We start from the raw sequence: 13,579 nt of genomic DNA, 5'->3' as shown, positions 1-13,579 counted from the left end.
TAATGTGAAATGCAGATATGGAAGATCTCACCTGAAAGGTGATTTTTACACCTCCTGGGGTATGAAGAACAAGAAGCTAAAGGTGCAGCCTTGGCTAAATCATTCCCTAGCAAATCATTACTACAAGGGGCCTCATTTCCAGAAGTGACTCCAGCAAAGGCAGCAAGTCCAGGTTTGTGTGAGACACAGGCATGTCCTTGCAGGATCAGGCTGCAATGTTCCCGGCAGCGCTGGCACGAGCGGCACCGAACAGGAAGAGAGTGAGGGGCAAAGCCAGAACAAATGGTCAAGAGGAAAAAAAAAAAAAAAAAAAAAGCCCAATGCAATAGATAAACACAATCTAATCTTGTGGTTCAATGCAGCAAAACAGAAATTCTGTTATAGCTCTCCGGAGGATTCACAACATGTAATTTACAGGAATCCTGCTCAAAAAGCACAGCCCCTTCCAATCAGCAAGGCTGGCCAAGAGCAAAGGGCCTGAATGGATCTGAGAAGTCTCCTGTTCTCCTGTGGGGAGGAGCTGGCACAGCCCAGCTCCCTCAGCACCTGTGGGGCAGCTTCTGGTACCCTCTGGTGGGGAACTGCCCTGTGCATCCCCCCTGTGCTGCCAGGAGCTCCTGCTGTGGCCAGAGGGGACCAGGGCCACCAGGGCAGCAGGAGCACAGGGACAGGAGTCCCCTCATCCCCTGGCAGAGGGGCTGGTCCTCACTGCTCCTATCTGCCTGGAACTCACACCCTCACAGGGAGGGATCCCACCAGGAAGGTGCTAAAATCCCTTTAGGAGGGAGGTTACATTAAATCCCCAGTTTAATGCCAGGCACCTGGAACACAGTTGTTAGCTCAGGATGTCAAATTCTGCTTCTTTCAGTTTTCCTCCCTCCCACCTCTGACCTAGATAAAGGAACACATCCTGTGTGCCACTCCCTGGATTCACAGAGACCAAAGAAGCCATGGATCAGCCTCCAAACCCCCAGCCCCACCAGAGTCCCCATCCAAGTCACTCAGTGATGGCACAAGGCCACTTTATGCTCTCCAAACATTTGTCATATCCCACCTTGTGATCCAGGACGAAGGTTCATTGTAAAGGGAAAATGGAAAACAAAATTTTTCAGTACAGACATGACATGGCTGTTAGTATCAGTCACCACCAGTGACATGGCAAAGGATTTTACCATCACCCGAAACCTAATACCTGGTACAGGTAACATCTTCCTCCACATCTGTGCAAAGCTAGAGACTGCCCAGTGTTTGCTCAGTTGGATCTGTTAAGAATTCCATTAGTGTTACAAATCCAGGCTAAACCAAAGCTGCTTCTCCCTTACTGCAGCCTCCAGGTTTAACAGAAAACAAAGGTTTTTTTCTCATTTTTAAAAACAAAAAGCTGTCTGCTGCTGTTCCCAAGCTGCAGCAGTGTCTGAAATGCCACAAGATCAGTAGAGTGATGCAATTATTTCCCCATCAGATCGTCAAATAAAGTAAACATGGAAAGCAGCAAAGAAACAGTTGAATCACGGGGTGTGCAAGAGCAGAGGGGATTAGACAAAGGAGAACAGCACTCACTGGTTTTCACTTGGGAAAGATGAGGTTGGGAAAGAGACTGGATAGCAGCTACTCCATGAGTCGGCGGCCAGCATGGAATTCTGCAAGCAGAAGGCACAACAGTTAGAGCAGCAGAGGCCTGGAACCATCACCTGGGGCTGCAGGTACGAGGGCAGGCCCATGGCTTCCCTCCCTCTGTGCTTCCCACAGGCAGAGGTGGCTCCTTGTCGCTCCAGCAGGACTCCAGTTTCAGCTTTGGAACCTACTCCCCTACCTCTGTCCCCAGATGGTCACCAGGGTCAGTGCCCCTCCCCAGCCCTCTCACAGGACACTCTGAAGGGACAAGAGGAAATGGCATCAAGAGGAAATGGCATCAAGCTGTGCCACGAGATGTTCAGGCTGGACATCAGGAGGAATTTATTTGTGGAAAGGGTAGTCAGGCATTGCCAGGGGCTGCCCAGGGAGGTGGTGGAGTCCCCAACTCTGGAGGTGTCCAGGGAAGGACTGGACGTGGCACTCAATGCTCTGGTGTGGTGACAAGGTGGAAATCAGTCACAGATTGAACTTGATGACCTTGAAGGTCCTTTCCAGCCTCAGTGATTCCATGATTCTGTGATTCAGTCTCTGTGGGATGTGAGCACCAACCCAATAACCTGAAATTGGCCGGCAGAGGTCACACCTAAAAACGTCCTTTTGTGCCTTTTGTCTTCTCATTTCCCTGAACAGTCTCCAGTTAATGGCAAGTTCTTAGCTCAGCTCATACCAATAAAACCAGGGAGAGAACACAGTATCTCCTTCCTCAGCTCCCCAGCAGCCTTTAATCTGTTCTTTTTGTGGTCAAAGCAATGAAATTTTGTACTTGAAGCAAGAGGAACTCAGGCCTCGCTTGAACCTCTGAGTCCATGCATGTGACACATTCCAGAGTTTGAAACAGAAAGAGAAAACTCCAGGAACACACCAGCTATTTTGGGACAGGGTTTGCTTTTTGCCCTGTTGGACAAATGCATCAGGGACCTGGTCTGGTTTTAGCAGCTATAAGGACAAATACAACTTATTTATCTCTGCTGCTCTGGAAACAGGGACAGCTGGACCCGGGCACAGATTCACACGTCTGGTAGAGATGTGCTGGGCTAGGAACAAGGTCTGCAATCCTGGGCAGATTCTCTCAGTCTCTTCAGTCCTTCCTCAAGGAGCAGTGTCTGAGAGACTTTGTTTTAATCACAGCTCTGCTCTTCCCTCCTCACTTCAATCCTGCAACCCCCTGCGCAGCTGCCTGGGAAGTCTGGAAATTGCTGCTGTAAACACAGACCAGGACTCCCAGGATCCACCAGGCCAGACTGCTCTGCCCAGACCCCTCCTGGGCACAGCCTCCCCCTCCCCAGGACCTGCAGGGCCTCACCTCCACATCTGGCACGGCGAGCTGGGAGCGGAGGCCGGGGATGCCGCGGACGGCATCGCCCAGCTGCTGGTGCTGTGGGAAGCTGTTCCCCCCATCCATGGTGGGGTGAGAGCATCAGCCCGTGTCCTGCCTCATGGGGTCCTCAGGAGGGTGGCACAGGCTGTGGAGTGAGTGGTGGTGGCAGCGTCTTTAACTGTGCTCTTCACCCTGCACCATGTCCTGGGCTGGGAAAGAAAGGCGCGTTTAGGTTTTGTGAAAGGAGAGGTGGGGAGAAAAAAAACCTACTTTTAAGGTTAAACATAGCTTAGAGATGAGCAAACAGCCACCAGCCTGTGAAATGCTGCTGCCTCTTCTGAAAAGAGAGGGTTTTATGGGAAACAGAGCTCTCCATGACCACCACACCTGGAATCCACCCAGGTTGGAACTGGAACACGCCTCTCCTGCCTTTCACACCAGGAGCCCGCAGCTCCCTAAGATCACCCACAGCTGGGCTCAGCCTGAGGAATTTCCTTATCTAATGCACAAGAAGACTCTGCACTCCTGTGCAAACTCAGGGTAATCAATTCCCCCAAATCACCTGTTTTTCCAAAAATATGCTCTGGAGGTGGGGCACTGCTGAGCCAGCAGTGAACCCTCAGCTCCCACCCCGTGGCACACTGGGGTCTCCCCAGCTCCAAGGCAGATGTTTCTGTGCCTTTCCCACACCAGTCAAACCCAACAATACCTTGTTACTCATTTGAAATTAATAGTATTAAGACCACAAATTTATCAGCTTCTGGCACTTTACCTTTTGCCAGCAAAAGGGGATCCAATGCAGGAGCATTGTCCTGGCAGGATTAACTCCACAGTAACACCCTGCCTCCAGGGCAGCTTCTCAGTTAAAACCACCAAACTGATTAATTTTCTTCTAAACTCTCCATAATCCCACAGGAAACCAATTTCCAACTGGATTTAATGGATTAAAATAAAAAAGAGATGGTGAAAGCAACCTATACAACCAGAGGAGCAGAGAAAAGCATCCACGATGTCTTTACTTCCACTGAATCTTTCTTTGTCACTTCCTGCCTTCCCTGACCCTCCCCAGAAGCTGAGGAAATCAAAGTGGCCAAAACTTCTGGATGGAGCAATCCAGTCACACACAACACCTACAGAGCACAGACAAAGCTGTAATTTAAAAGAGCCACCTCTGATCATTCCGGAGACACTATTTGCTACAAGAAATATTTTTGAAAAAGCCATTTCTGACTCCGAGGCGCTTTAAAAATAAGTGACCTTGCAGTGGACAAAATGACTGCAGCATTTGCAATGGAAAGTGAAATTAAAGTGACTCTTTGTGCCTTCCCGTGGTGCCACAGCTGTGCCAGCAGTGCCCTCTGGGTAGGGCTCATGTGGGGGCTGCAGGGACCAGCCAGGACCCCTGAGCCTGGACACTGATTCTACAGTGGAGTCACAGGCAAAGCCCTCAAGTGCCAAGGATGTTCTGTGTGAAAAGCAGAGTTCTGCAGTCACATCCCACCTATGGAATGCTGCGCAGAGCTCCCAAAGGGATTATTTGGGTTTTGGTTTTCTTGTAGGGAGAAGGTCACCCTTTTCTATTTTGCAAAGATTCCCTTCAACTCCTGCTCAGCTTTACCCAAGCCAGGGCTGAGCTTTGCTGATCTCAGGGTCACCAACTGCTCTGTGTCTATAAAACCCTGTGACTCTTCCTAATGCCAGACTTCAGGGGTTTTGCTGCTTTTCTGGTTTTTTTTTTTCTTTCCCCTACTTGCAACAGCTTTTGAGAGGAAATCAGCAGCAGTGATTCCCGTAAGAGCCATAGCAAATATACAGCTTTACTTACATATCCAAAGGAACTTAGGAAGGGTAAAATCAATATCAGTATCCCTCCGTGCCTGCTCTGCATTAGCTCGTGTCTCACACCACCAGATCTCACTGGTGGGCCCTGCAGAGCAGAAGCTGCCTCTAAAGCAGCACCAGCTCCCTGGAAAAACTGCACAACAGATCACACCCCACTGGCAAAACGAAGAAAACTGCTTAGCAAGAAAGCTGGAATGCTCTGGGCCTTGCTTTGTGGGGGGCTGTAGTGCAAAATACACCCAAGCACTGAAAACAGGGGGGAAAAGAGGCACCAAGAGACCAAGAGTGGTGGCACCATTCCAGCCACGCTTCAATCCTGGAGGATGCTGAGGGAACTCCTTTCCCCAGGAGAGCGGCACCAGCACTCATTGGACACCCCAAAATCCAACCTGCACCTGCCAAATCTTAGTTCTGCAAAAAGAGTTCCTGGTGATGAACATGGAGGCTGACCCAGCTCTCACTCTGATCACACTCCAGGGACTGCTGTCCAGTTTACACTCCCAAATTCCAAGAAAGAACTAAATAAAACACCCATTAAATCCACAATTAGAGACTTGCATGAGCCTGAGGACAGCAGGACAACACCCAGCACAAGAACAGAGAAGTGGGAACAGCCTCAGTTTGTGCCTGTCCCGCCATCCTCCAGGCAGCCACATCACGGAAAACCATAAAAATCAGCAAGATCCAAAGTGCTTCCACTTCCACATCCCATCCTGCTGCTGTGAGAGTAAACACTGATTACACAGAGGCCCACACACGTGAGGGAACCTCTATAGCAAACTTTTTAAGTGATTTTCCACCGCTTCTCTTACCAAACATACTCCGACCAAGCAGCAGCTTCCGCTGTTATGGCAAATCCCCAGGGACGAGGCTCCTGGTCCTGGCACTCGTGTTGGGAGAGGGCTGGGAGAGCAAAACCCAGCCCGCAGCAGCACACAGAGACTGTTCCCAACTTCACCACTTCAGTCACGTCTCCTTGCAGCAGCACTATGGAAGAGCAGCGATCCCCCAGATCCAGAGGGAGGACACGACCCTAAAAATCCCACTGGGCATTTTCCTTCCTGGCCGTGCAGCCCAGGTTTGAAAGTGAAAGCAGCTCCCTGCACAGGATGACGAAGCCCCTGAGTGATTTCATCCTATCGCTGAGCTCCAGAACAGTTTCAATATTCCAAACAGTTTGCTTAAAGGTTTGCTGTCAGCAGAGGGACTAAGGAGCAGCTCCAGCCTGGAATTCCTCTGGAATTCATCATGTCTAGAGGTTACAGAGCACAATTTTCAGCTTTTAACAGCTTGAGCTTTTTAGGCATTTCTCAGACCAGCGCTCCAGCAGGAAAATTCCAATTGGGAACACACAAAGAACTGCTGTGCTGTAACCAGGATGGACAGAGATGGGAGTAAGGGCTTGGATCACTGATAACTTCAATCGGGAGAGGTGAAAACAGCCCAGTAAACGCAGCCAGCACTTCCTCCTGTTGTGTTCCACCCTTTGTTGGTGTATTTTAAATTGCCTCCATTAAAGGAACACAGCCAGAAACCCACAGACATGCCTGGAGCAGAGGGAGCTAAACCTGCCGATCATGAATTACCACGTGCTGGGAACAACAAAAACACCTTGGGAATGTGATCCTGTTCTTCCTCCTGCTCAGGGATCAGTTCCCCTCACTCTGCCCACCCTACAGAGCAGAGGTGGAGTCCCAAAGTGTCCCCACCTTGCTCCACCCGCTCATGAGCCCCCAGCACGGGCACCCAGGGGAGCTGCAGCTGGAGGGAATTCTGCGGGATACGGTCTGGATGTAACGGCCCCAAAGAAATGGGAAGTCAACCCTACGGAACTCTGAACAGCCAGTTTTACTTCTCAAGCACCCAGGCACCTTCAAGTTCCTCTTTCATGCTTCTCCTTGACGTATTTTTGGGAAGTTTAGACCAAACAAGCAGATGGGAATAGGACTCAGTCCCGACAAAGGAGAACACCAGAGCGGAAAACACGTATTGTGGGTGATGAAAATGGAATTGCTTCAGGGCATCCTGAGCCAGCACTTCGAGCCACCCTGATCTCCTGAGTGCTTTGAGCATGGAAAAGGCTGGTGGGACACAGCATTGCAGCCCTGGAGCTGGGCACAGCACTGCCAGGCTCCAGGGCAAATCCCAGAGCACCTGGGCACTGCACGTCAATGCAGAGGTGCAGCACGGAACAATCCACGCAACCAATTAACTGTGGCAATTAGTCTGTAAGGAAAGGGAAGAAAAATCTGGATCGTTCCAGAGATTCTTGCAAGAGCTGTGGCAGTGCAGGCAAAAGAGCTAACCTGCCCTCCAAGGACAGCAGAGTTTCTACAGGGAAGAGCTTGATGCTTCAAGCAGTACTTGCTGCTCCTTGTCTGACACTCAGACCATACAGGGGAAAACCAATCAAATATAGCTTTTTGGAGGGAAAAGCCCCTTTTAAGAGAAAATATTAACTGCCCCCCACAGGTAAATTCCACCTATCCCTGCTTTTCCACCTGGGAGAACACATAGGACTATTTCTGGACAGGGCAAAAACACCTCCCAGACACCACCCACGCTCTGCCAAGGAACTCGGCACGTTCCTGTGGAAATCCACCTAGCACAAACATTCCCAAAGCACAAACACATCCCTGCAAGGCAGAGGCAGTGGCCCAGACACTGGGTCCATGGAACATCCCCAAAACCATGGCTTTGGGCACCCCCAGCATGAGGCAGAGCCTGAGCAGGGCACTCAGAGCACTGGGGCTGCTTCCCTTCCACAAAGAACTTGGCCAAGCAAGGTCAGAAGCCAAGCAAATGCAGGTCCCAAATTCTTTACGCTTTTCCCCCAGTTTCTCTCCTGAGAGATAGTTGGGAGAAACCCTCTGGACCTGAGCAGGTCCCAACGTTAGAAAAACCACTTCAGGACATCAAAGCCAACTTCCCTATGGATTAGGGCAGCCTTAAGGCAGACTCAAGGTGCACCTGCTCTGTGAGAGGCGTGTGTTCACTTTGATCACACCCACACTTGTGCAGACCTCGATTGTGTAACCAAAAAAGACTTGAGAGTTTTAAGTTTTAAACAGGAAAATGTCTCAGGAGAGTATAAACCTTTCCTGAAGGATCCAGACTCTTATGGTGACAAGTCACAGCATGGTTTGCTCCTGTGCAGAGACCTCCCAGCAACATTTGAACGAGACAGGTACAAGCTTCTTTTAGGAAAATGAGGGTGTAAACATCCAAAAAACAGACCCCCGTGAAGTAAAGAGCTTTTGGCAGAGATAGCAGAGCTCAGGCTCCCAAAAGCTCCAGCTGGCAGCTTATGGAGCTCTGCAAAACCTGGCAGTGCTGCACGGGACACGCAGCACTCCCAACCCCAAAGCAACAGTATTAGCACACCATTTTCCACTTCAACCTTCCCACCACCAGCTGCTCTTGGTTCAGCCATTCCCACATGGCTCAGGAGCTCAATGTTCAGATGACACGAGGATGATGTGCAGCAGCAACAGCCCCAAAGAGGCACAGCCGACCACAGCCAACACCCTCCTGTCCTCCAGACTCGCCCCAGGGCCAGTGCACGGAGCAGAAAACCCTCTGGGGGTTTGGATCCCAGCTTTGGGATGCTGGTGCTGAACCTGCAGGACCTGCCCTGCCCAGCCTGTCTCATTTTCACTGTAAATCCAGCCTGCTAAGGGGGAGCCACAGTCCTTACACTGGAACTTACGGTTACTCTGAGGAGTTTTAGACCTGGCACTAGTGTTTTATAAGGTGAAGCCTCTGGTATCAGCCCAGTTAATGGCCTGACAGCACTGGTTCCGTGTGGCAGAGACTGAATTGGGCCAGTATGGGCTGCACCACAGCAGGAGCTCGGTGCATGATGGATTCATGGCTCCACATTGACAGAGAGGAAGTTTCTGATATTAGGATCGGATATTAGGAAATCAGATATTAGGAAATCCTTCCCTGTGAAGATGCTGAGGCTCTGGCACAGGTTGCCCAGAGCAGCTGTGGCTGCTCCATCCCTGGAACCCAAGGCCAGGCTGGACAGGGCTTAGAGCTCCCTGGGACAGTGGAAAGTGTCCCTGCCCATGGCAGGGGGTGGCACTGAATGAGCCTGGAGGTCCTTCCAACCCAAACCATTCCACGATTCTGTGATCGCAGTGCAGTTTTCACAGCGCTCCGTGGGAAAGCAGCTGAAGGGGGAGTCAGAAACACGAGGGTTCGCCGGGTGCGGCCACCCCGGCTCTACCGGGGCAATTCCCAACCCGGACCCGGCTCGGACAGGGGTCTGGGCTTTGCTGGGACCGCGGCCACAGGGGCTCCGCAGCATCTCGGGCTCTGCCCGATGCAGACGCGCTGCCGGTACCGGCACAGCCCCGAGCGGTCCCCGCCGAGCCGCCCCGGCCCCGCTCCACACGGACACGCGTGGGGGACACGGGCGGCTACAGCGCGGCGCTGCCGCCTCCACCGGCGGCTCCGCGCCCCGCCCGAGCCCCGCAGCCCCCGCACTCCCCGCGGCACCGACCGACGGCTCTGACTCTTTGTCCGGGGGCCGCGTCCCCGCCGAGCCCCCCAGCCCGGCCCGAGCGGGCCCGCGGCCCCCGCCCACGGAGAGATCGGGCCGGGCGGGAGGAAGCCGCGGGCCCCGGGGGGAGCGGGCGGGCGGCCCTTACCTGTGTCCGGGGGTCGCGGGGGTGCCGGGGGTCCCGGGGACTCCGGGGCTCAGGCTCCCGCCCGGCCGCCGCCGCCTGGCGCCGCTTCCGGGTCCGCCATGTTGGAAGGGCCACAGAGCTTCCGGGGAAAGGGGAGGCGGCGACCGGGACAGACCGGGACAGGACCGGGAGTGGGCAGCGGGGAACGGGGAACCGGGCCCGGGGGCAGCGGGGAACGGGAGAACCGGGAGTGGGCAGCGGGGAACGGAGAACCGGGAGTGGGCAGCGGGAGAACCGGGCCCGGGAGCAGCGGGGAACGGGAGAACCGGGAGTGGGCAGCGGGGAACGGAGAACCGGGCCCGGGGGCAGCGGGGAACGGGAGAACCGGGAGTGGACAGCGTGGAACAGGGGAACAGGACCCGGGGGCAGCGGGGAACGGCAGAACCGGGCCCGGGGCAACCGGGAGTGGGAAGCAGGAGAGGCAGGGCTCGGAACTCGGTCCCCGAGTGATGAACGGGTATTGAGGCCCGCGGCTCCAGAGACCGGGAAGGGCCGAAGGAACCCCGAGGCAGAGGGAGCCTCCAGGGCTGCCTTCCCCCGTTCGGGAGCGGGCGCTGCCCCTGGAGCGGCGGGTCCTGGCCCACACCCGGCCCAGGGGCTCCTGTGGGTGCTGGCACGGCCCGTTCACAGAGGCTTGGCATCGGTGCTGATCCGGAGTGTTTGACTTTTGTCCCACATTGATCCACCCGTCCATCCATCCATCCATCCATCCATCCATCCATCCATCCATCCATCCATCCATCCATCCCTGTGTCCATCCATCCATCCATCCATCCATCCATCCATCCATCCATCCACCCATCCATCCATCCCTGTGTCCATCCATCCATCCATCCATCCATCCATCCATCCATCTCTCCCTCCATCCATCCATCCCTCCATCCTGGGATGGGATGGAAATGGAAGGCAAACCAAAGTCCTGGAGCGGCCTTGGCTGCACACACTCTCAGCACCGTCAGACTCCACAGCCCAAGCAGAGTCTGTCCAGTCCTTTTCCTCTCAAAAGAAAAGGAGATTCCTCACTTTTCCTCCCTGCAGGACCCGGGCAGCAGCTCAACCCACAGAAGACACAGGAGAGCTGGAAACACTCAAACCCTGAGCAGCTGCCAAGGATTCTGCCCACTCCCATGCCACGAGTCCTGCTGTAGGAATTAAATTAATCACAGGGCTGGATAATGACCTGCTCTGACCATCTCGGGCTCCTCACTCGTTTTCCCTACACTGGGTCTTTTAATATTTTTAATTTCCCATTGCTTGCATTGGATTCATGCCACCTTTGCAGTCCCATGGCAGGAACAAAATCCCGAGGGGTCACACAAAAGCCCCCTGGATGTGTGTTTTTGCACCAGAACAGCAGCAGCCAGAGGGAACCGATTTATCCCCAAGAAGGGAAGTTCTGGCAGATGGGAACCACGTTAACACCCTTGGGAACACTGGTTGTGTGCCAGAGGCAAAGGGGGAGCAGGATGGTCTGTGACAGTCCCCTTCTCCCCCTGCTACTCCTGTTGATCCCACCCTTCATTCATTTGCATATAGTAATTAATCAAGGCAATCCTGTCACATTTTACCTTCTTACAGGGATCCTTCTTTTGAATCCCCCCCAGCTCTTTATTTGGTGTTACACAAATACAAATAAATAAGCACAGTGGGAGAACACACAGGGATCCATCCAGCAGTGAATCAGCCTCCTCCCAGAGACACCAAACCCGGTTTTCCCTTACCAGGATCTCTTCCTCCTCCCACCCCAGCCCGGATCCCAGTTCACACAGGAAACCCAAGGCAGGCAATGAAGCAGAAGTGATGCTGGGCTGGGAGCACTGGGGCTGTGCTGTGCCTGCACTGCTGGGATGTGGGGACACGGCTGACTTGTGTCCTGGTCTGTTTGCCCCTTTACAGGAGCAATGTCCCTGAAAACAGCCTGGCTTCAGGAACAGCCCTTCCAGGCAGCTGGTCCCTGTGAGACACCCAGTCTCAGGAATTGGGGACAAAAACGGGAGTTTTCGGGCCCTGATCCCACGGGCTCAGCTGCAGAGCAGCTCCACATTGGGGTGTGCCCGGCTGCTGTCACCCACTGCCACTTCCTGTTTTTTCCCAGAGCCTGGAAATCCCCAGACTTTCCGTGGGGTGAGGGCTGTGGAGCCACGCTGCCAGCTGGCCCTGTGCCCCCAGAGCTGCGGGAAGAGACAGCCAGGGGACAGGCCCTGCCCTGTGCACTGCTGGGCTGGCACTGGGGCCGTGCAGGGGGCAGGGGTGGCACCTGACAGGTGCCAGGGTCCCACAGAACCATCCCGTGTCTGAATAAACCCTTCTGTGCCCCCTTGGCCAGGTTGTGGGGTTCTGGAGGGTGAGGGGACAGCTCCTGCAGTGCCCCATGTGCCACAAGCTTGGCAGGTGCCAGCCATTTCCTCTAGCTTGTGACATCCCCACTGGAGGGGACGAAATTTCCCAAATATTTGGGAAAGCCCAAGAGCCTCTGGCTTTGCCTGGTGCACCCACAGCCCCAGTGGGGACAGGGCTGGGGGGCTTGGGGGTACCTGGGGACACCCCGTGTGAGTCCTTGGCTTGCCCCACTCCAGTGGCCCATTCCTGGAGAGTCGAGCAGGATTTTGCCTTTCGGGGGGGATTGTTCTGCCACCCTGGTGGGAAAGGAGCAGGACAGGCAGTGGGACGGGCAGGGAGCAGAGTGTGGAGTGCAAGGAATTCCTCCAGCTGATCCTGCCCTCCCACTGCTGGGAACACCTCGGGAAGGGGATGCACGGCACTTACCAGAATTTCTGGGGATGGGTTCCAGCACTTTGGACTCGGTGCCAAGACTGGAGTAAATCACCCAGGGCTGGGCACTGTCGTGACCATTGAGGGAGGAGGGAAAGGCAGTGCTAGCAGGATTGGAGGGCTTGGCAGAGCAGCCCCCTCCTCTGCACCCCCTCTTCAGAGCCCTTGGAACCTCCTCCCGAAACTTCACAGGCTCAAATTCCTTGAACAAACCAAATTCCTTGAACAAACTGGAGCATCCCAGTACTCTGACCCTTTGGGGATCCGGGGGGCCCTGACCCTGCTCAGGCCCCCCAAAATGGGTTCAGGGCTCTCCCACCTGTGCTTTTGAAGCCATGCAGTGCCAGCCACCCTCGTGGAAAGGACGAATTTAAGGATTTGTCCTGCCCTGCCTCAAATTAACAGCTCAGCCCCCAGAGCTGGTGCTCCATGCTGCAATCCCAGCTGAGTCTGGCTCCCAAAGTGTTTGACCCTCGGGCACAGCGCGGCTAGAGGCGGCCACAGGCGCATCGTGCTCCCCCGAGCCGACACTGCACAAACCCCGCATACCGGCACCGGTTCCCGGTGTTCCCGGCCGGAGCTGTCATACCGCAACTCCCCGGGCTGGGCAGGGGGCTCCGCTATCCGGTGAAACCGGGACAGACCCTTGAACACCCCTGCGTGGGGAAAACGTGTGCAGCCCAGCCCTGAGGATGAGGCTGCCCGCAGGAGGAGCGCGCTGCCGTGAGGGGGCCGTGAGGGGAGGCGGCGCCGAGAGGAGCCCGTTCCCTCGGGCCGCGCCGAGGGCTGGAGCCGGGCGCCCTTATTGTGGGGATGCCCTCAGAGTTGCTTGGCTGGACGGGACGCGGTGCAGCCGGAACCGAGCGGCACCGGCGGGGCAGGGCCCGCTCCGAGCCCAGGGCCGGCTCCGTGCCCGGTCCCGTCTCCATGGCTCCCGCCCGCCCTTTGCACTCCGCCCTTCGCCTCCCGCCGCCCCGCCCCCGAGCGCTGACTGACAGCTCTCGCAGCCTATCGCAGCGCGCCGCCGCCGCCAGCCCGCGATGGACATCTCGTAGGAACTATCACATCTGAGCTTCACCTCGAACCCCGCCCATAGTGCTGACGGACAGCTCAGCTAACCAACCACATAGCCCCGCCGCCGGCCGGAGTGGGTGGGAGGGTCGCTGGTAACGAACCAACCGGAACGCGACGTGATGCGGCCGCAGCCAATCAGCGTCGGGGCGCTCGGGGACGGGGCCGGCGGCGTGGCCAATGGGGGCGCGCGCCGGGGCGGCGCGAGGCGCGGAGCGGGGCGGGGTATCAGCCCAGTTAATGG

General features: G+C 55.3%; 1 protein-coding gene across 3 annotated transcripts in view; it reads right to left on the bottom strand.

Annotated features, from left to right (window-relative positions):
• Nucleotides 1-9,576, bottom strand: part of SBNO2 (strawberry notch homolog 2) — a 48,818-nt gene extending 39,242 nt beyond the window's left edge. For 2 of the 3 annotated variants that reach the window (XM_039695631.1, XM_039695645.1), the window contains exons 1-3: nucleotides 9,454-9,576; nucleotides 2,939-3,162; nucleotides 1,561-1,640 (exon numbers count right to left, since the gene is read on the bottom strand). In XM_039695631.1, the coding sequence (XP_039551565.1) occupies nucleotides 1,561-1,640; nucleotides 2,939-3,037 (179 nt within the window). In that variant the 5' untranslated portion in view covers nucleotides 3,038-3,162; nucleotides 9,454-9,576. Of the gene's footprint in view, nucleotides 1-1,560; nucleotides 1,641-2,938; nucleotides 3,163-5,607; nucleotides 5,843-9,453 lie in introns of those variants that run through there. The other variant, XM_039695637.1, reaches the window with a different exon arrangement.
• Between the last annotated feature and the right edge of the window lie 4,003 nt (nucleotides 9,577-13,579).

The sequence above is a fragment of the Passer montanus genome, unplaced genomic scaffold (assembly GCF_014805655.1).
Source record: "Passer montanus isolate IOZ18808 unplaced genomic scaffold, ASM1480565v1 scaffold112, whole genome shotgun sequence".
In the NCBI taxonomy this organism is placed as follows: Eukaryota; Metazoa; Chordata; class Aves; order Passeriformes; family Passeridae; genus Passer; species Passer montanus.
Note: the sequence above shows the minus strand (reverse complement) of the source record. Positions and strands in the feature narration are given on the sequence as shown.